The sequence below is a fragment of the Oncorhynchus nerka genome, linkage group LG6 (genome assembly GCF_034236695.1).
Source record: "Oncorhynchus nerka isolate Pitt River linkage group LG6, Oner_Uvic_2.0, whole genome shotgun sequence".
NCBI lineage: Eukaryota > Metazoa > Chordata > Actinopteri > Salmoniformes > Salmonidae > Oncorhynchus > Oncorhynchus nerka.
Window position 1 is genome coordinate 68,331,548 of NC_088401.1, and position 22,587 is coordinate 68,354,134.

Consider the following 22,587-nt stretch of genomic DNA (forward strand, 5'->3'; position numbering starts at 1 on the left):
AGAGCCTCAAAAATTCTGCTCATTTCCTGTTTGAGGTTTCATCTTGATTTCGCCTGTAGCATGAGTTCTGTGGCACTCACAGATAATATCTTTGCAGTTTTGGAAACGTCAGAGTGTTTTCTTTCCAAAGCTGCCAATTATATGCATAGTCGAGTATCTTTTTGTGACAAAATATTGCGCTTAAAACGGGCACGTTTTTTTATCCAATAATGAAATAGCGCCCCCATAGGTTGAAGAGGTTAATGGGTAGCCTTTTAGCCATGATACCAAACGACCATGTGTGTGTCTCTGCACACATGTATACCAGGTAGTTTGCTGTACTACCTAATATGTTGCCAGGACTGGATATCTTCATTTGACATTTAAATCATTAAGCAGAAGCTCTTATCCAAAGCGATTTACTGGAGCAATAAGGGTTATGTGCCTTGCTCAATCTCACTTCAACAAATGTTTCACCAAATCAGCTCAATGATTAAAACCAGCCACTTTTCGGATACTGGCCCAACACTTTTAACCGCTAGGCTACCTTCAGGGTTGGGGAGTAACAGATGTAATCTGTTACATGTAAGGGATTACAAAAAAACATTAACTGTAATATTGTAATCAGATTACAGATACTTTTGAAAAACTAGATGACTACTTCTCGGAATACTTTTAAATTCAGAAAGGAGGTTTGCGGAAAAAAAATATATTTGACACTTCCCTGTTTTCTCAATGACATTCAAATCAGCATTGAAAAATGCGCAAGTTTAAGTTTGTTCCACCTGAGCGAGTCTGACCAGAAGTCAGAGACCAATATGATGACACACCAAATGCGTTTGATGGATGACGGGAAAAGAGCTGTCGGCATCCAAAGATTATCCAACTTGAATATATGCTTGGATAACAGCAGTGGTGTAGTCTACAGCGGTACGGATATCAATTATTATTGATATCTACATAGCGCATTGAGGTGAATCACACTGCTGCTCTCTCATTTAGCTATTAGCGTCTTACGGATTGTGGCTGTTGTGAATTTCTGTTTACAAATGTAAATGTCTATTTTATCAATCATTGTTTTTGAAACCAGTGTACAGCCAGTGAAAAATGAGCTCTTGCAACAACTGCACAGTGCGGATTCCATCCATCAGTCCATCCCTTCCATCCCTCAGTCGGGGAGACTGTTTTGTTATGGTTTCATCTGTGGATTTTCCCTTTAAACAGCTGCATATTATCAAGATATCAAAGTGTCACCAACAAAAAGCTAAACAATAAGCCTATAGCAAATGCAGCATATGGCATTCATTTTTCACATGTAAATAGCACTTTTCAGCCATTCCATTAGCGCAGCATGTATTTTTCAACTCGAATCAGTGAGCCCAATCAGTTCTCCATGACAACAAAATCATAAACCACAGAGTAGGGCTGGCTTATAAGTAATTTGTTTTGAGGTTATGCTCAGGTAAAACAATTTGTCTAATCTATACTTCCATATTTCCAAGTCCTATTCTTGAAGATCAAGGGGTATAACATTTATTGGAATGAATGGCATTCTGATAGACTTTGGTTTTCAATGTAAACATATAATTTCATCATACTATTATATGTAGTAGAAAGGGATGGGTTAGAAGAAGCCTAAATAACCAACCCATTAAGTACAATTTAACATCCATATATGGCCAGCTATGTAAACTTTAACATTGATTTATCTTGCAATAGATGTGGTTCAATTGGTAACATACATTTTTGTCTTCTTCTAATGCCTCTTAAGTGGAAAGTAATCTAGAAGTAACTGAATATTATCAGATTACGTTACTGAGTTTGGGTAATACAAAAGTTATGTTACTGATAAATATTTTGGACAGGTAACTAGTAACTGTAACAGATTACATTTAGAAAGTAACCTACTCAACCCTGGCTACCTGCCTCCAACCCTGGCTACCTCCTCTTTCCCAGTGTTTTGGTATTTCTTAGGAATAGGAGAATGTCATGCCAGAATGATCATATGATTGTCTCAGACATAGTTAGGTAGCTAATGGGGTGCTCCGCTCCCTCCCTCCATGCCGGCCCACTCTGGCTGCTCAGTGAGGTAGAGACTGCTGGTGAGGATTCTGGGTGTTCTCTCTGCCAGAATCGCTCTACATGACGTTTTGTTTGAAGATTAATTGAAGGTAGCACCACAGGGAAAAGGGGACATTGGCTCCTAAGTGAACTCATGAAGAAAGAAAGGTCTGCATCTTTAACTGCTTTATCCCCCTCTAGAGCAGGTAGAGTTAGTTATATGTTTGCTGTAGGTTAGCTATAGGTTAGTTGTAGGTTAGCTGTAGGCAGTGTACATTTTAGCATGTACATTTTGGTGGGGGGAAACAAGTGGGATGCATGCCAGAAAAGCCACAACACTAAACAATACATTAATTGCACGGTAACGGTGACAAACGGTGCCCACAAACTGTTAGGGCCTATATAAAGCTGTCCTAACAGCAGTCCCAACATATCACCACTGCTACACCTGGATATCAGCAGTGAAACAGTTCATTCAGCCTCATTTACTGCCTTCAACATACAGTTGAAGTCAGAAGTTTACATGCACTTAGGTTGGAGTCATTAAAACTAGTTTTTCAACCACTCCACAAATTTCTTGTTAACAAACTATAGTTTTGGCAATTCGGTTAGGACATCTACTTTGTGCATGACACAAGTCATTCTTCCAACAATTGTTTACAGACAGATTATTTCACTTATAATTCATCGTATGCCAATTCCAGTGGGTCAGAAGTTTACATACACTAATTAACTGTGCCTTTAAACAGCTTGGAAAATTCCAGAATATGATGTCATGGCTTTAGAAGCTTCTTATAGGCTGATTTCCATGATTTGAGTGAGGTAGAGGTGTGCCTATGGATGTATTTCAAGGCCTACCTTCAAACGCAGTGCCTCTTTGCTTGACATCATGGGAAAATCAAGGGAAATCAGCCAAGACCTCAAAAAATAAATTGGAGACCTCCACAAGTCTGGTTCATCATTGAGAACAATTTCCAAACGCCTGAAGGTACCACGTTCATCTGTACAAACAATAGTACCCAAGTATAAACACCATGGGGCCACACAGCCGTCATACCGCTCAGGAAGGAGACGCGTTCTGTCTCCTAGAGATGAACGTACCTTGGTGCGAAAAGTGCAAATCTGGAGGAAACTGGTACAAAAGTATCTATATCCACAGTTAAACGAGTCCTATATCAACATAACTTGAAATGCCACTCAGCAAGGAAGAAGCCACTGCTCCAAATCACCATTAAAAAAAGCCAGACTGCGGTTTGCAACTGCACATGAGGACAAAGATCGTACTTTTTGGAGAAATATCCTCTGGTCTGATGAAACAAAAATAGAACTGTTTGGCCTTAATGACCATTATTATGTTTGGAGGAAAAAGGGCGAGGCTTGCAAGCCGAAGAACACCATCCCAACCATGAAACATGGGGGTGACAGCCTCATGTTGCGGGGGTACTTTGCTGCCGGAGGGACTGGTGCACTTCACAAAATAGATGGCATCATGAGGTAGTACAATTATGTGGATATATGGAAGCAACATCTCAAGACATCAGTCAGGAAGTTAAAGCTTGCTCGCAAATGGGTCTTCCAAATGAACAATGACCCCAAGCATACTTCCAAAGTTGCGGCAAAATGGCTTAAGGACAACAAAGTCAAGGTATTGGAGTGGCCATCACAAAGCCTTGACCTCAATCCTATAGAAGATTTGTGGGCAGAACTGAAAAAACGTGTGCGAGCAAGAAGGCCTATAAACCTGACTCAGTTACACCAGCTCTGTCAGGAGGAATGGGCCAAAATTCACCCAACTTATTGTGACCCAAGTTAAACAATTTAAAGGCAATGCTACCAAATACTAATTGAGTGTATGTAAACATCTGACCCACTGGGAATGTGATGAAAGAAATAATAGCTGAAACAAGTCATTCTCTCTACTATTATTCTGGCATTTCACATTCTTACAATAAAGTGGTGATCCTAACTGACCTAAAACAGGGAATATTTACTCAGATTAAATGTCATGAATTGTGAAAAACTGAGTTCAATGTATTTGGCTAAGGTGTATGTAAACTTCCAACTTCAACTGTAGCTGATATGGCTGACCTGCTTAAACAAATATGGTTTCTAATGACAATTGAGATGTACAAACTATGGCATAAGGGGACGACAAGCGCCTAAGAGGCAAATCCGTAAATTCGAATAAGACATTAATGAGCGAGCTAGGACGGACGTAGTCAACAGTAACTATTTGTGAAGCACTTTTGAATTGTACAGCAGTAGAATTCAGAAAATGGGTTTGGGTCTTACAGTTTTCTCCCTGTACACCAAGTGAGAACCATAGAATAAATAAAGGGGGCAGACAATGAAACCTCTTACAATATTCTATGATTACGTTTCTCTAAAACAGGTTAAAGACTACATGTGCACCACCAAATCAGAACAGTAGGTGAAATTAAGAGGGGTAAATAGATCAAATGATTAGGGTGAGGCACATGCGCTACTAACATAGCTTAGTTTTACATATTTACATACATATCTCCCTGGCATATTAGATCATTTATGCAGCAGCATACAATACATCTTTGGACTCACCTTGTTGTACTGTGCTCACTTGAACGGGAAGGTGGTGCGGCGCTCCTGTGTGGGCAAATTTTGTCATCAAAGTCTGGCATTCTCTGGATTTATGGCGCTTTCAAAACAACTGTGAACTCGGGAAAAAAACAGGTTGAATCATGCTGACGTCATTGATCTTCAGGTCGTAGCTCTAGAAAAGGGGCCAGATTTACAATTCCGAGTTGGATGAATGTTCAAAACGTATTTTTCCAGTCGGAGCTTGTTTATTCCTGACTTCCCAGATGACTTGAACTCACTGAAGTCAAGTTTTCGCAGTTCCGAGTTAACAGCTGATTTGAGCACAGCACAAATTATGCTTCATTGACCGCATGACCAATGTTAAATGTTTATCATTTTAATCTTGGAAAAGAGCCCCTTAATCCCAGATTTGGGACCACAAAGACACTGTCACTGATTCCTTCCAAAACACTCATTGTTGATTTTGCGATGTCCAACTTGTGTAATGTTTACGTCCAATGGCCGATGAGCACCGATTCGTTTTATCTATAATTTCTTTTCATTATTTATCTTCACAATGACAAGGATTAAAAAGGATTTGACTACTAGCTAAAATTTTGAAAGTATGATGTTGACATGCTGCTGTACATATAACGTGATTTGACGTCATTGTATCTGTGGCCAATGACCTTCAGCCTTCTTGGATGGGCACTTCTAATGTAACTCTATGGCAGAACCCAAAGGGCGAGAATGTTTTGAGGTGACGTATTGTCCCAATGAGAGAACACAAGCAACGCTCTGTGTTTTCTGTTGGCTTGCCCCACCATCACATAAAGCACTGAGCTAGGCTGAAACACCTGCATTTTGGAGCTGTCTTACTTAAGAAAACAAAAAAGAGACCATGTTTGTATGCGGCTTTATTAACTCAAAGATAAGATGGCGCTGGAATAGAAGGCTGACGTTTTACGTGTTCCTAACCAATTGTGTTTTTTTGTTTGTTTCTTTGTTGTTTGTAACTTACTTTTTAAAACTTATTTTGTACATAATGTTGCTGTTATGACCGAAAATAACTTCTGGACATCAGAACTGGGATTACTCACCACGAACAGGCAGAATCCTTTTTTTCCTTTAACCTCTTAAGTCGACCCTCTACTTTTTTGAACATTCTGTTAAAAATCGCGCAACATTTCAGCACCCTGCTACTCATGCCAGGAATATAGTATATGCATTTGCTTAGTCTGTGTGGATAGAAAACACTCAGACGTTTAAAAAACTGGTTAAATCACTGCTGTGGCTTTACCAGAACGGCATTTACATCGAAAAGCACAGGAAAAACTGATCACTGAAAATGGGAAAATATATCCATGCGCTACTTGAACCCATTGATAAAGGTGAACCACAATTAATTGACTGAGGTTGCAGTACTTACAGCTTCCACACGGTGTCTAGAGTCTTGTCATTTCCCTTCGAGTTTTTTCTTGGTCAAACACATACAGGACACCGTATCTCCTCCGGTCTAGGACCGGATATTTTCGTTGAGTTTCTAGCCGGACATTTTTCCAGACGGACAGCTAATGATCTTTACATCGCCTCCTGATGAATTTTATCGCTTATTAACGTTTACTAATACCTAAAGTTGCATTACAAACGTATTTCGAAGTGTTTTGTGAAAGTTTATCGTCGACTTTTTGAATTTTAAAAAATGACGTTACGTTTGAAATGATGTTTTTTCGTTTATCACACAGTCTACATATAACGATATCTAGGCTTTATATGGACCGATTTAATCGAAATAAAGACCCAAATAGTGTTTATGGGACATCTAGGAGTGCCAACAAAGAAGATGGTGAAAGGTAATGAATGTTTTCTATTTTATTGTGCGGTTTGTGTAACGCCGAAATGCTAATTATTTTGTTTACGTCCCCTGTGGGTCTTTTGGGGTGTTGCATGCTATCAGATAATAGCTTCTCATGCTTTCGCCGAAAAGCATTTTAAAAATCTGACTTGTTGCCTGGATTCACAACGAGTGTAGCTTTAATTCGATACCCTGCATGTGTATTTTAATGAACTTTTGAGTTTTAACTAATACTATTAGCATTTAGCGTAGCGCATTTGCATTTCCAGAGCTCTAGTTGGGACGCAAGCGTCCCGAGTAGAAGCAACAGGTTAATGAGTCTGACAAGCCCGACGTGAATGACATACTGCTTTCCCAGGAACAGGTCCAGATCCCCCTCATTTGTGTGAAGAGAAGGCACAGAAAAAGGGTCCGGAGGGATGGCTGCCTTCTGAGAATTCATAGATGATCGTATAAACCCCCACTGCCTTCCATTCTGTTAGCAAACGTGCAATCTTTGGAAAATAAAATCAATGACCTACACGGAAGCTTAAACTACCAACGGGACATTCAAAACTGTAATATCTTATGCTTCACGGAGTCGTGGCCGAGCAACGACATTATCAACATACAGCTGGCTGGTTATACTCTGTATCGGCAGGATAGAACAAGGGCGTCTGGTAAGACAAGGGGCGGCAGACAATGTATTTTTGGAAATAACAGCTGGTGCGCCATATTTAAGGAAGTCTCAAGGTTTTGCTCGCCTAAGGTAGAGTATCTCATGATAAGCTGTAGACCACACTATGTATCTAGAGGGTTTTCATCTGTATGTTTTGTAGCTGTCTACAAACCACCACAGACTGATGCTGGCAAACAGGAAAACACTCACCCAGAGGCGGCACTCCTAGTGGCCGGGGACTTTAATGTAGTGAAACTTAAATCCGTCTTACCAAATCTCTAAGCATGTTGTATGTCCAACCAGAGGGAAAGAACCCCGGACCACCTTTACTCCACACACAGAGATGCATACAAAGCTCTCCCTCGCTCTCCATTTGGCAAATCTGACTATAATTATATCCTCCTGATTCCTGCTTACAAGCTAAAATTAAATCAGGAAGCATCAGTGACTTGATCAATAAAAAGGTGTTGAGATGAAGCAGATGCAAAGCTACAGGACTGTTTTGCAAGCACAGACTGGAATATGTTCCGGGATTTCTCCAATGGCATTGAGGAGTACACCACATCGGTCATTGGCTTCATCAATAAGTGCATCAATGACGTCGTCCCCACAGTGACCATACGTACATACCCCAACCAGAAGCCATGGATTACTGGCAGCATCCCACTGAGCTAAAGGCTAGAGCTTCTGATTTCAAGGAGCAGGACTCTAACCCGGAAGCTTATAAGAAATCCTGCTATGCCCTCCGAAGAATCATCAAACAGGCAATGCGTCAATACAGGACTAAGATTGAATCGTCCTACACCGGTTCTGACGCTTGTCAGATGTGGCAGGGCTTGCAAACCAATACAGACTACAAAGGCAAGCACAGCCAAGTGACACAATCGTACCAGACGAGCTAAACTACTTATATGCTCGCTTCGAGGCAAGCAACACTGAAACATGCATGAGAGCAGCAGCTGTTCCGGAAGATCCCGCTCTCCGCAGCCGATGAGAGTAAGACCTTTTAACAGGTCAACATTCACAAGGCCACAGGGCCAGACCGATTACCAGGGCGTGTACTGCGAGCATGCGCTGACCAACTGGCAAGTGTCTTCACTGACATTTTCAACCTCTCCCTGTCTGTAATACCAACAATGTTTTAAGCAGACCACCATAGTCCCTGTGCCCAGGAACACTAAGGTAACCAGCCTAAATGACTACTGACCCGTAGCACTCACGTCTGTAGCCATGAAGTGCTTTGAAAGGCTGGTCATGGCTCACATCAACACCATTATCCCAGAAACCCTAGACCCACTCCAATTTCCCTCAACGTGATCAAGACAAAGGAGATGATTGCGGACTAGAGGAAAAAGAGGACTGAGCACGCCCCCATTAACAAATCGACGGAGCTGCAGTGGAGAGCTTCAAGTTCCTTGGTGTCCACATCACCAACAAACTAACATGGTCCAAGTAAACCAAGACAGTCGTGAGGAGGGCAAGATAAAACCTGTTCCCCATCAGAAGACTGAAAATTTGGCATGGGTCCTCAGATCCTCAAAATGTACTACAGCTGCACCATCAAAAGCATCCTGACTGGTTACATCACTGCCTGGTATGGCAACTGCTCGGCCTCCAACCGCAAGGCACTACAGAGAGTAATGCGTATGTCCCAGTACATCACTGGGGCCAACCTTCCTGCCATTTAGGACCTCTATACCAGGTGATGTCAGAGAAAGGCCCTAATAATTGTCAGGCTACAATCACCCAGTCATAGACTGTTCTCTCTGCTACCGCACGGCAAGCGGTACCGGAGTGCTAAGTCTAGGTCCAAGAGGCTTCTAAACAGCTTCTACCCCCAAGCCATAAGACTCCTGAACATCTAATAAAATGGCTACCAAGACTATTTGCATTGCTCCCCACACTCCTCTCTTTTACATCGCTGCTACTCTCTGTTGTTATCATCTATACATAGTCACTTTAGTAACTCTACCTACATGTACATATTACCTCAATTACCTCGACTAACCGGTGCACCCGCTCATTGACTCTGTACAGGTACAGACTCTGTACAGGTACTTCTGCTCTTTAATATTTGTTACTTTCTTATTCTTATTCTTTTTCATATTTTGAGTAAGCATTTCACTGTAAGGTTTAGACCTGTTGTATTCGGCGCATGTGTCTATGACTATGATTTTATATATATTTTTTTACATTGTTTGCAAACTGATGTGTGACACGTAAATTAATTAATGCCAAAATAACATGCAAAACAGGCAAGCCCAAAGTTGTATTTTATCATTTTTTTGCAAAAAATGTGTGGCTAAAAATGTACGGGTTGCCACTGGCTGAAGGTTAGCTGCAGGTTAACTGTAGCGAAATGTCGGCTATTCTCGGATGCTATTTACGTGAAATGAAAGATAACGAATTGGCTATAAAAAAAGAGACGCTCTTTGCTGTGCACTTCATAGCTGATTGTTTAGCTGAAGGTGTCCTGTAACACTGTGCTAAGTGACAATTTTCTCTGTTGTGCTATTTTCTTATTGATTTAATATATTTGGTTTGTGGTTAAGCTGCTGGACACAAACACGAACAGTTATTTAACCTCAGAGGCTTGCATCAGTGTAGAGTTTTCTTTGTTTTACTAATGACACTTTTGCTTCTCTTTCAACAGGAGTATAGCCTACTTGGCGGCCTCCATTTGCTATTTAAGTGCATAGATGTTATGTATTTTTTTCCCATGCCCCTGTTCCGAGACAGGGGCTTGATAATGGTTCATTCAAAATCAAAACTAATTTCACACATATTATTTAGTACATGAAAGACAACATTAAATTAAGAATAGTCTGATGGGTGACAATTTTAGCCTATCACTTGTGAATGATATAAACTCAGCAAAAAAATAAATGTCCCTTTTTCAGGACCCTGTCTTTCAAAGATAATTCGTAAAAATACAAATAACTTCACAGATCTTCATTGTAAAGGGTTTAAACACTGTTTCCATGCTTGTTCAATGAACCATAAACAATTAATGAACATGCACCTGTGAAATGATCGTTAAGACACTAACAGTTTACAGACGGTAGGCAATTAAGGTCACAGTTATGAAAACTTAGGACACTAAAGAGGGCTTTCTACTGACTCTGAAGAACACCAAAAGAAAGATGCCCAGGGTCCCTGCTCATACGTGCCTTAGGCATGCTGCAAGGAGGGATGAGGACTGCAGATGTGGTCAGGGCAAGAATTGCAATGTTCATACTGTGAGACACCTAAGACAGCGCTACAGGGAGACAGGTCGAACAGCTGATCGTCCTCACAGTGGCAGACTACGTGTAACAACACCTGTACAGGATTGGTACATTCGAACATCACACCTGCGGGACAGGTACAGGATGGCAACAACAACTGCCCGAGTTACTGTACATCAGGAACGCACAATCCCTTCATCAGTGCTCAGACTGTCCGCAATAGGCTGAGAGAGGCTGGACTGAGTGCTTGTAGGCCGGTTGTAAGGCAGGTACTCACCAGACATCACCAGCAACAACGTCGCCTATGGGCACAAACCTACCGTTGCTGGACCAGACAGGACTGGCAAAAAGTGCTCTTCACCTGACAAGTCACGGTTTTGTCTCACCAGGGGTGATGGTCGGATTCACGTTCATAGTCGAAGGAATGAGCGTTACACCGAGGCCTGTACTCTGGAGCGGGTTCGATTTGGCGGTGGAGGGTCCGTCATGGTGTGTGAGCGGTGTGTCACAGCATCATCGGACTGAGCTTGTTGTCATTGCAGGCAAACTCAATGCTGTGCGTTACAGGGAAGAACACCTCCCTCATGTGGTACCCTTCCTGCAGGATCATCCTTACATGAACCTCCAGCATGACAATGCCACCAGCCATACTGTTCGTTCTGTGCGTGATTTCCTGCAAGAGAGGAATGTCAGTGTTCTGCCATGGCCAGCGAAGAGCCCGGATCTCAATCCCATTGAGCACGTCTGGGACCTGTTGGATTGGAGGGTGAAGGCTAGGGCCATTCCCCACAGAATTGTCTGGGAACTTGCAGGTGCCTTGGTGGAAGAGTGGGGTAACATCTCACAGCAAGAACTCAAGAACTGGCAAATGGTGCAGAACTGGTGCAGTCCATGAGGAGGAGATGCACTGCAGTACTTAATGCAGCTGGTGGCCACACCAGATACTGACTGTTACTTTTGATTTTGACCCCCCCTTCCCCTTTGTTCAGGGGCACATTATTCAATTTCTGTTAGTCACATGTCTGTGGAACTTTTGCTTAAGTTTGCTGAAAATAAACGCAGTTGACAGTGAGAGTATGTTTCTTTTTTGCTGAGTTTATTGTCACATGTGAATGATGCCCAGCTGGTTAAGGCAAGAAACAGCGCATTCCGTATTTTTTCGACTTTTTCAACTCATAGTTCAACACCTCATGTAGCCTAGCCCATAGGCCTATATGTTTTGATAAGGTTTGTATCACAACTAAAGTGGCCAAATAACTTCTTAAAATGAATCACATTAATCCGCTTTACAACTAGTCTAGATCCTAATTGGCATACATAGGCGGCACGTGAGTTTCGAGTTCGGAGAAGATAATTTTCACCATAAAAATGCACATTTATAATAAAGCATTATATGCATAATCGCATTTGTGGTCACTTTTGAGAACAGTGTTTTCCTGCTAATTGATAACATTTTAGAACATTTGCGCTTATAGCCTACTGATACTGTATGTGCGCATTCCCATGCTCATAATGTCAAGAAATAGCTAAATGTTCTGATCTGTTGCATCAGCCTCATTGCTTTAAAAATATGTTTTGATGCAAGTGGTTGTATTAATTTGGGATCTATCGCATCCCACAACTGTTATAGAGTATGTTTTGGAATATTTATTTCTTGTTATAAGTTGATCAATAGAATAGGTCAACTTTTGTACTATGGGCGATAGCAGATTGACATAGGCTAGTGATTTTGCTGTTCGTTAGGCCTACTCATCTTGTTGGCTGACAAAATTAGGCTAAATGTGGACAGTTCTTCTACACTATATATGCAAACGTATGTGGACACCCCTTCAAATGAGTGGAACCGGCATTTCAGCCACACTCATTACTGACAGGTGTATAAAATCGAGCACACCGCCATGCAATCTCCATAGCCAAACATTGGCAGTACAATGGCCTTACTGAAGAGCTCAGTGACTTTCAACGTGGCACCGTCATAGGATGCCACCTTTCCAACAAATCAGTTCATCAAATTTCTGCCCTGCTAGAGCTTCCCCGGTCAAGTGTATGTAACAGTAATGCTGTTATTGTGAATTGGAAACGGCTAAGAGCAACAATGACTCCTCCGCGAAGTGTTAGGCCACACAAGCTCACAGAACGGGACCGCCGAGTGCTGAAGCACGTAAAAATCATCTGTCCTCGGTTGCAACACTCACTACCAAGTTCCAAACTGCCTCTGGAAGCAACGTCAGCACAACTGTTGGTCGGGAGCTCCATGAAATGGGTTTCCATGGCTGAGTAGCAGCACACAAGCCTAAGATTACCATGCATAATGCCAAGCGTCGGAATTGGACAGATTCGCCGCAATTGGACTCTGAAACAGTGAAACGCGTTCTCTGGAGTGATGAATCACACTTCACCATCTGACAGTCAGACGGAAGAATCTGGGTTTGGTGGATGCCAGGACACTACGTGCCCCAATGCATAGTGCCAACCGTAAAGTTTGGTGTAGGAGTAATAATGGTCTGGGACTGTTTTTCATGGTTCGTGCTAGGCCAGTGAAGGGAAATCTGAATGCTAAAGCATACGTACAATGACTTTCTAGACCATTCAGTGTTTCCAACTTTGTGGCAACAGTTTGGGGAAGGTGCTTGCCTACGGAGCTGTGAGGGGAACGGCACCTCAGTACCTCCAGGCTCTGATCAGGCCCTACACCCAAACAAGGGCACTGCGTTCATCCACCTCTGGCCTGCTCGCCTCCCTACCACTGAGGAAGTACAGTTCCCGCGCAGCCCAGTCAAAACTGTTCGCTGCTCTGGCCCCCCAATGGTGGAACAAACTCCCTCACGACGCCAGGACAGCGGAGTCAATCACCACCTTCCGGAGACATCTGAAACCCCACCTCTTTCAGGAATACCTAGGATAGGATAAAGTAATCCTTCTCCCCCCCTTAATATTTTGGTTTCATTGGACCAGCCAATCTGGTTTCCCATGGTCTGAGAGTCCTTTAGCTGCCTTTTGGCAAAACTCTAAGCGGGCTGCCATGTGCCTTTTACTGAGGAGTGTCTTCCAACTGGCCACTCTACCATAAAGGCCTAGTGGAGTGCTGCAGAGATGGTTGCAGAGATGGTTGTCCTCCTGGAAGGTTCTCCCATCTCCACAGAGGAATGCTGGAGCTCTGTCAGAGTGACCATCGGGTTCTTGGTCACCTCCCTGACCAAGGCCCTTCTCCCCCGATTGCTCAGTTTGGCCGAGCAGCCAGCTTTAAGAAGAGTCTTGGTGGTTCCAAACTTCCATTTAACTATGATGGAGGCCACTGTGTTTTGGGGAACCTTCAATGCTGCAGAAAGTTTTTGGTACCCTTCCCCAGATCTTTGCCTTGACACGATCCTGTCTCGGAGCTCTACAGACAATTCCTTCGACCTCATGGCTTGGTTTTTGCTCTGACATGCACTGTCAACTGTGGGATATTATATTGCAGTTGTGTGCCTTTTCAAATAATGTTCAACCAATTGAATTTACCACAGGTCGACTCCAATCAAGTTGTAGAAACATCTCAAGGATGATCAATGGAAACAGGATGCACCCTGAGCTCAATTTTCGAGTCTCATAGCAAAGGCTCTGAATATTTTTGGTATTTCTGTTTTTTTTTGTATATTTGCTCATTTTTTCTAAAAACCTGTATTCACTTTGTCATTATGGGGTATTGTGTGTAGATTTTTTATATTTTTTTTGGCTGATCCAAGATGGCGTAGCAGTCGGACGTGTGTTTTGTCTTGTCCCGTCCTGTATAGTGTAAATATAGTTTTTCCTCGTTTTTTTCTCTGTATATATTTCGTACATATTTTAATCTCACTTTCCAACTACAGGCTGAATATACTCTCCTGCAACCCGCATCACCCAATGTGGTACGGATCTGCTTTTTCTATACTTTAGAATCGGAACCCTCATCAGAAGCTAGCCGCTAACTAGCTACTAGCTAGCCACTGCTAGCGGTCTTCAACGCTAACTAGGACACCAGCGCGACATCTACCCAAAGCATATCAGACTGCTTTTTCTCTACCACATCTCCGGATTCCTACCGCAAGCTCTGAACCTTTATACCGGATCATCGTAAATAGCTAGCTGCAATCCGAGTGGCTACTCCTGGCTAACGTCTCTGTCCCAGAGCAAGCACCAGTTAGCCTGGAGCTAGCCTCGAGCTAAGCCCATCTCCCGACTTGCCGAAGAGGTCCAAAAATACCTAATTTGCCAATTGGCCTGGACCCTCTACTGACCCTCTACTGCCGACACGGAGCCCCGCCGATCCATCACGACTGGTCCGCCAACATAATCGTCCGAGGGGGTTTCAACAGGCTTTTCCGCTGCGACATCGCCAAAGATCCATCTGCTGGCCAAGGCCCGCGAGCTTTCTGAATCGCTGTATCTCCAGCTCACCGCATGAAGAGGAATTAACAGACTCACCCCATCGCGACGTCCCCCAAAGGTTAACTCTCTAGCCCTCGCTATCTCCCTGCTTGCTAATTCGGCCTGCTAACGGCTAGCTTGTCAAGCTCCGGTCCGCTAACTGCTACCTTGTCTAGCTCGGGCCTACGAACTGTTAGCTTGTTAGCACAGGCCTGCTAACCGTCTGAACCACCGCGTCCCAATCACTCTCTGACCCCATTTACTTTCTATCTCTTTTTGATTTTTAATTTGTTTATACCTTCCGGAAACCTGCCTCACCCAATGTGATACGGAATCGCTGTTACTTTTACTCTTATTTTTATTTTTATGACACACTCAAGAACCTCCAGACGCTAACCAGCTAACTAGCTACAAGCTAGTTAGTCATTGTTAGTTTTTTAAAAACCTGGATAACACTCGCCAGCCCAGCCCCCCTGCCCATCCACCGCTGCCCCTGGACACTGATCTCTTGGCTACATAGCTGACGCACGCTGGACTGTCCATTAATCACGGTACTCCTTTCTGCTTGTTTGTCTTACCTGTCGGCCCCGTTGCCTAGTCAACGCCATTTTACCTGCTGTTTGTTGTGCTAGCGGATTAGCCTCGCCTACTGTTTTTAGCTAGCTTTCCAAATTCAACACCTGTGATTACTGTATGCCTCGCTGTATGTCTCTCTCATATGTCAATATGCCTTGTATACTGTTGTTCAGGTTAGTTATAATTGTTTTAGTTCACAATGGAGCCCCTAGACCCACTCTGCATACCCCTGTTACCTCCTTTGTCCCACCTCCCACACATGTGGTGACCTCACCCATTACAACCAGCATGTCCAGAGATACAACCTGTCTCATCATCACCCTGTGCCTGGGCTTACCTCCGCTGTACCCGCACCCCACCATACCCCTGTCTGCGCATTATGCCCTGAATATATTCTACCATGCCCAGAAACCTGCTCCTCTTATCCTCTGCCCCCAACGCTCTAGGCGACCAGTTTTGATAGCCTTTAGCCGCACCCTCATACTACTCCTTCTCTGTTCCGCGGGTGATGTGGAGGTAAACCCAGGCCCTGCATGTCCCCAGGTACCCTCATTTGTTGACTTCTGTGATCGAAAAAGCCTTGGTTTTATGCATGTCAACATCAGAAGCCTCCTCCCTAAGTTTGTTTTACTCACTGCTTTAGCACACTCTGCTAACCCTGATGTCCTTGCCGTGTCTGAATCCTGGCTCAGGAAGGCCACCAAAAATTCAGAGATTTCCATACCCAACTATAACATCTTCCGTCAAGATAGAACTACCAAAGGGGGCGGAGTTGCAGTCTACTGCAGAGATAGCCTGCAAAGTAATGTCATACTTTCCAGGTCCATACCCAAACAGTTCGAACTACTAATTTTGAAAATTACCCTCTCCAGAAATAAGTCTCTCACTGTTGCCGCCTGCTACCGGCCACCCTCAGCTCCCAGCTGTGCCCTGGACACCATTTGTGAATTGATCGCCCCCATCTAGCTTCAGAGTTTGTTCTGTTAGGTGACCTAAACTGGGATATGCTTAACACCCCGGCAGTCCTACAATGTAAGCTAGATGCCCTCAATCTCACTCAAATCATCAAGGAACCCACCAGGTACAACCCTAACTCTGTAAACAAGGGCACCCTCATAGACGTCATCCTGACCAACTGGCCCTCCAAATACACCTCCGCTGTCTTCAACCAGGATCTCAGCGATCACTGCCTCATTGCCTGTATCCGCCACGGAGCCGCAGTCAAACGACCACCCTCATCACTGTCAAACGCTCCCTAAAACACTTCTGTGAGCAGGCCTTTCTAATCGACCTGGCCCGGGTATCCTGGAAGGACATTGACCTCATCCCGTCAGTTGAGGATGCCTGGTCATTCTTTAAAAGTAACTTCCTCACCATTTTAGATAAGCATGCTCCGTTCAAAAATGCAGAACCAAGAACAGATACAGCCCTTGGTTCACTCCAGACCTGACTGCCCTCGACCAGCACAAAAACATCCTGTGGCGGACTGCAATAGCATCGAATAGCCCCGTGATATGCAACTGTTCAGGGAAGTCAGGAACCAATACACGCAGTCAGTCAGGAAAGCTAAGGCCAGCTTCTTCAGGCAGAAGTTTGCATCCTGTAGCTCCAACTCCAAAAAGTTCTGGGACACTGTGAAGTCCATGGAGAACAAGAGCACCTCCTCCCAGCTGCCCACTGCACTGAGGCTAGGTAACACGGTCTCCACCGATAAATCCACGATTATCGAAAGCTTCAATAAGCACTTCTCAACGGCTGGCCATGCCTTCCGCCTGGCTACTCCAACCTCGGCCAACAGCTCCGCCCCCCGCAGCTCCTCGCCCAAGCCTCTCCAGGTTCTCCTTTACCCAAATCCAGATAGCAGATGTTCTGAAAGAGCTGCAAAACCTAGACCCGTACAAATCAGCTGGGCTTGACAATCTGGACCCTCTATTTCTGAAACTATCTGCCGCCATTGTCGCAACCCCTATTACCAGCCTGTTCAACCTCTCTTTCATATCGTCTGAGATCCCCAAGGATTGAAAGCTGCCGCAGTCATCCCCCTCTTCAAAGGGGGAGACACCCTGGACCCAAACTGCTATAGACCTATATCCATCCTGCCCTGCCTATCTAAGGTCTTCGAAAGCCAAGTCAACAAACAGGTCACTGACCATCTCGAATCCCACCGTACCTTCTCCGCTGTGCAATCTGGTTTCCGAGCCGGTCACGGGTGCACCTCAGCCACGCTCAAGGTACTAAACGATATCATAACCGCCATCGATAAAAGACAGTACTGTGCAGCCGTCTTCATCGACCTCGCCAAGGCTTTCGACTCTGTCAATCACCATATTCTTATCGGCAGACTCAATAGCCTCGGTTTCTCGGATGACTGCCTTGCCTGGTTCACCAATTACTTTGCAGACAGAGTTCAGTGTGTTAAATCGGAGGGCATGCTGTCCGGTCCTCTGGCAGTCTCTATGGGGGTGCCACAGGGTTCAATTCTCGGGCCGACTCTTTTCTCTGTATATATCAATGATGTTGCTCTTGCTGCGGGCGATTCCCTGATCCACCTCTACGCAGACGACACCATTCTATATACTTTCGGCCCGTCATTGGACACTGTGCTATCTAACCTCCAAACGAGCTTCAATGCCATACAGCACACCTTCCGTGGCCTCCAACTGCTCTTAAACGCGAGTAAAACCAAATGCATGCTTTCAACCGATCGCTGCCTGCACCCGCATGCCCGACTAGCATCACCACCCTGGATGGTTCCGATCTTGAATATGTGGACATCTATAAGTACCTAGGTGTCTGGCTAGACTGCAAACTCTCCTTCCAGACTCACATCAAACATCTCCAATCGAAAATCAAATCAAGAGTCGGCTTTCTATTCCGCAACAAAGCCTCCTTCACTCACGCCGCCAAGCTTACCCTAGTAAAACTGACTATCCTACCGATCCTCGATTTCGGCGATGTCATCTACAAAATGGCTTCCAACACTCTACTCAGCAAACTGGATGCAGTCTATCATAGTGCCATCCGTTTTGTCACCAAAGCACCTTATACCACCCACCACTGCGACTTGTATGCTCTAGTCGGCTGGCCCTCGCTACATATTCGTCGCCAGACCCACTGGCTCCAGGTCATCTATAAGTCCATGCTAGGTAAAGCTCCGCCTTATCTCAGTTCACTGGTCACGATGGCAACACCCATCCGTAGCACACGCTCCAGCAGGTGTATCTCACTGATCATCCCTAAAGCCAACACCTCATTTGGCCGCCTTTCGTTCCAGTACTCTGCTGCCTGTGACTGGAACGAACTGCAAAATCGCTGAAGTTGGAGACTTTTATCTCCTCACCAACTTCAAACATCAGCTATCCGAGCAGCTAACCGATCGCTGCAGCTGTACATAGTCTATTGGTAAATAGCCCACCCATTTTCACCTACCTCATTCCCATACTGTTTTTATACTGTTTTTTTTATTTATTTATTTACTTTTCTGCTCTTTTGCACACCAATATCTCTACCTGTACATGACCATCTGATCATTTATCACCCCAGTGTTAATCTGCAAAATTGTATTATTCGCCTACCTCCTCATGCCTTTGCACACATTGTATATAGTCTGCCCATTTTTTTCTTCTACTGTGTTATTGACTTGTTAATTGTTTACTCCATGTGTAACTCTGTGTTGTCTGTTCACACTTGCTATGCTTTATCTTGGCCAGGTCGCAGTTGCAAATGAGAACTTGTTCTCAACTAGCCTACCTGGTTAAATAAAGGTGAAAAAAAAAAAAAAAAAGATGACGCGCTAGGTTAGCTGTAGGTCAGTTGTATGTTAACTATAGGTTAATAGAATACAGTTTGATACTCTTATGTCTATTGGATGGCATATTCTCGCTGGCTTTCATTTTGGACAGATGGGTAAATCAACACTCAGACTGAATTGAGGTGTTTGTACATATGATTGTAGGGTTGTAGTTTTCGAGAATTAAACTACATGTTAATATGGTATTCCAGTTTGATTGACAGCTGTATTGATGTCTCTGTTTGTTCTTCCTCAGGGATCATCTCTACGTTCCTCCATGTCCACCCGTTTGGAGCCAGCATCGAATACATCTTCTCTTACCTACAGCAGCTGGACACCAAGGTACTGCTGGCACACACACACACACACACACACACACACTGCCACACATGAAGCTGCCAGTGATCAACCATTTTCAGCTACAATAATGATAGTTAGTTAGGCTACATGGAAAGTTAGGCTACATGGAGGGGATTATTCGGTAGTCAGGCTGACCCCTAGTGTTCGCTTCAAGTTATTTAGGGATGATGAGGTTGTGGCAATGTGAAGATAAGAATTCCAGAGTATGGTACCTTTGTATCTGAAAGAGAATTGACTATGTGAGGTGCGGCAATGGGGAGGGTGAAGGTTATTGCAGTGTCTTATGTTAAATAGATGGATTTCAGAATTAACCTGGAAGAATCCATTGAAGGGTTTAGATAAACTGTCTAAGTATGAGTATTTGTAGATGAAAGTGCATAATTGGCGTACATTAATGTTGTAAATAGACAAGAAATTTAGTTTCTTTAAACAAAGGTGTAGATGGAGCCAGGTAATGACAAGTGGTTGCTAAGTCTTGCTGTATGATGAGTCATTTGTGTTGGTAGGAGTCCTATGTACTGTCCCAGACAATATTATAGTTAATGAGATATGGATAAATTAAGCTATAGTAAAGAGTTAGGAAGCAAGCCTGATGAACCAAACCACTAATATTTATGACAAATTGAATATGATCTTTCCAGGATTACTTTTCATCAACTAGAACTCGGGGAATCTAGTGGATGTGACTTGTTCCATTTCATTACCACCAATTTAGATTCTGGCTCTTTCTTTTACAATATTTCTTATTCTTACTAGTGAATACAATAAAGTTAGATTTTTTTAACATTTAAAGATAATTTGTTTATCTGACACCATTCCAAAGATGTGGCCATACCTGAGTTGGCTTCATTAATTAGTGAACCAACATTCTTGTGCGATAAAATCAAATTGGTGTCATCAGCAAAGAGAAGGGAAGTATGGTAGAAGACACAGCAGCAAGGTCATTGGTATAAATTAGGAATAACAACGGTCCAATTATAGAACCCTGTGGCACACTGCAGGATGACGTGACCCTGGTAAATGCACAGCCGTTTGCATCTATCATAAACATAATTATATAATAAATAATATATATAATCATGGAAACCTTAATAATACAATTTAGAGAGTAATATTTCATGATCAACCGTGTCAAACGCTTTGGATAAATCTAAAAAGATTCCAAGAGCGTATTCATTGTTGTTAAGCCACCGTCCTTTTACACCGTGCTTTTACACCTGCATTGCTTGCTGTTTGGGGTTTTAGGCTGGGTTTCTGTACAGCACTTTGAGATATCAGCTGATATACGAAGGGCTATATAAATACATTTGATTTGATTTGATTTGTTAAGGGCTGTAAAGCTTTTATCCACAAGTTGCAGATGAGACATATCTGTGGAGTAGGTTTTACGAAAACCTTATTGGTGCTCATATAGAATACAGTGTTGATTTAAATGTTTCAACATTCTCTTATCCACCATTGTTCTAGGATTTTTGTCACAAACGCCTGGAGTGGTGGGTGCAGAGTCAAATGCAGAGAGCAGAGGATACTGGGGAAACCGACTTTATTAGAATTCCCAAAACCAACGCCCAAAACAACGGGCGAAAAATCGACAGAAGATAGTCCAACCCAACACATGGCACAAACGGACAGGAACACAACACGCACAACCTGACTAACAGAAAAACAATCCCACACAAAAATAGGCGGCCTAACAGGCTTAAATAGACATGAATCAAGAAACGAAATAAGAGACAGGTGCAACCAATAAGACCAAACAAACAGAAAAGGAAAAGGGGATCGGTGGCGACTAGTAGACCGGCGACGACGAGCGCCGAGCGCCGCCCGAACAGGAAGAGGAGCCACCTTTGGTGGGAGTCGTGACAATTTTAGAAAAACATGGTGGTGCAGATATTGGACGATAATTTGTTAAAGATCCCAGATTTATAGAGGGGTATAACTTTGGTAATTTTCAAATCTTCAGGAACAATCCCAGTTTGCATAGATTTGGTGAAGATATACGTTAGAGGCTCAGTAATCGAGGAAGACACTGATTTCACCAAAGAGGCACCAATCTCATCATGACCTGCTGCTGATATCTTTAAATGATCAATTACCTCCATCACCTCCATTACATCAGGAGGATCAAACTGAAGCATCTTAAAGCGCTATAAAAGACACCTGTCCACAACCTCAAACAGTCACACTCCAAACTCCACTATGGCCAAGACCAAAGAGCTGTCAAAGGACACCAGAAACAAAATTGTAGACCTGCACCAGGCTGGGAAGACTGAATCTGCAATAGGTAAGCAGCTTGGTTTGAGGAAATCAACTGTGGGAGCAATTATTAGGAATGGAAGACATATAAGACCACTGATAATCTCCCTCGATCTGGGGCTCCACGCAAGATCTCACCCCGTGAGGTCAAAATGATCACAAGAACAGTGAGTAAAAATCCCAGAACCACACGGTGGGACCTAGTGAATGACCTGCAGAGAGCTGGGACCAAAGTAACAAAGCCTACCATCAGTAACACACTACGCCGCCAGGGATTCAAATCCTGCAGTGCCAGACGTGTCCCCCTGCTTAAGCCAGTACATGTCCAGGCCCGTCTGAAGTTTGCTAGAGAGCATTTGGATGATCCAGAAGAAGATTGGGAGAATGTCATATGGTCAGCTGAAACCAAAATATAACTTTTTGGTAAAAACTCAACTCGTCGTGTTTGGAGGACAAAGAATGCTGAGTTGCATCCAAAGAACACCATACCTACTGTGAAGCATGGGGGTGGAAACATCATGCTTTGGGGCTGTTTTTCTGCAAAGGGACCAGAACGACTGATCCGTGTAAAGGAAAGAATGAATGTGGCCATGTATCGTGAGATTTTGAGTGAAAACCTCCTTCCATCAGGGAGGGCATTGAATATGAAATGTGGCTGGGTCTTTCAGCATGACAATGATCCCAAACACACCGCAATGAAGAGGCTTCGTAAGAAGCATTTCAAGGTCCTGGAGTGGCCTAGCCAGTCTCCAGATCTCAACCCCATAGAAAATCTTTGGAGGGAGTTGAAAGTCCGTGTTGCCCAGCAACAGCCCCAAAACATCACTGCTCTAGAGGAGATCTGCTTGGAGGAATGGGCCAAAATACCAGCAACAGTGTGTGA

At 43.6% G+C, this 22,587-nt stretch overlaps 1 protein-coding gene across 1 annotated transcript in view; it reads left to right on the top strand.

Annotated features, from left to right (window-relative positions):
* LOC115130060 (ecto-NOX disulfide-thiol exchanger 2-like) overlaps positions 1 to 22,587 on the top strand; it is a 203,399-nt gene that overhangs the window by 166,356 nt on the left and 14,456 nt on the right. Inside the window, exon 12 of the mRNA XM_029660835.2 lies at positions 19,345 to 19,430. Within this exon, the coding sequence (XP_029516695.2) occupies positions 19,345 to 19,430 (86 nt within the window). The remainder of the gene's footprint in view (positions 1 to 19,344; positions 19,431 to 22,587) is intronic.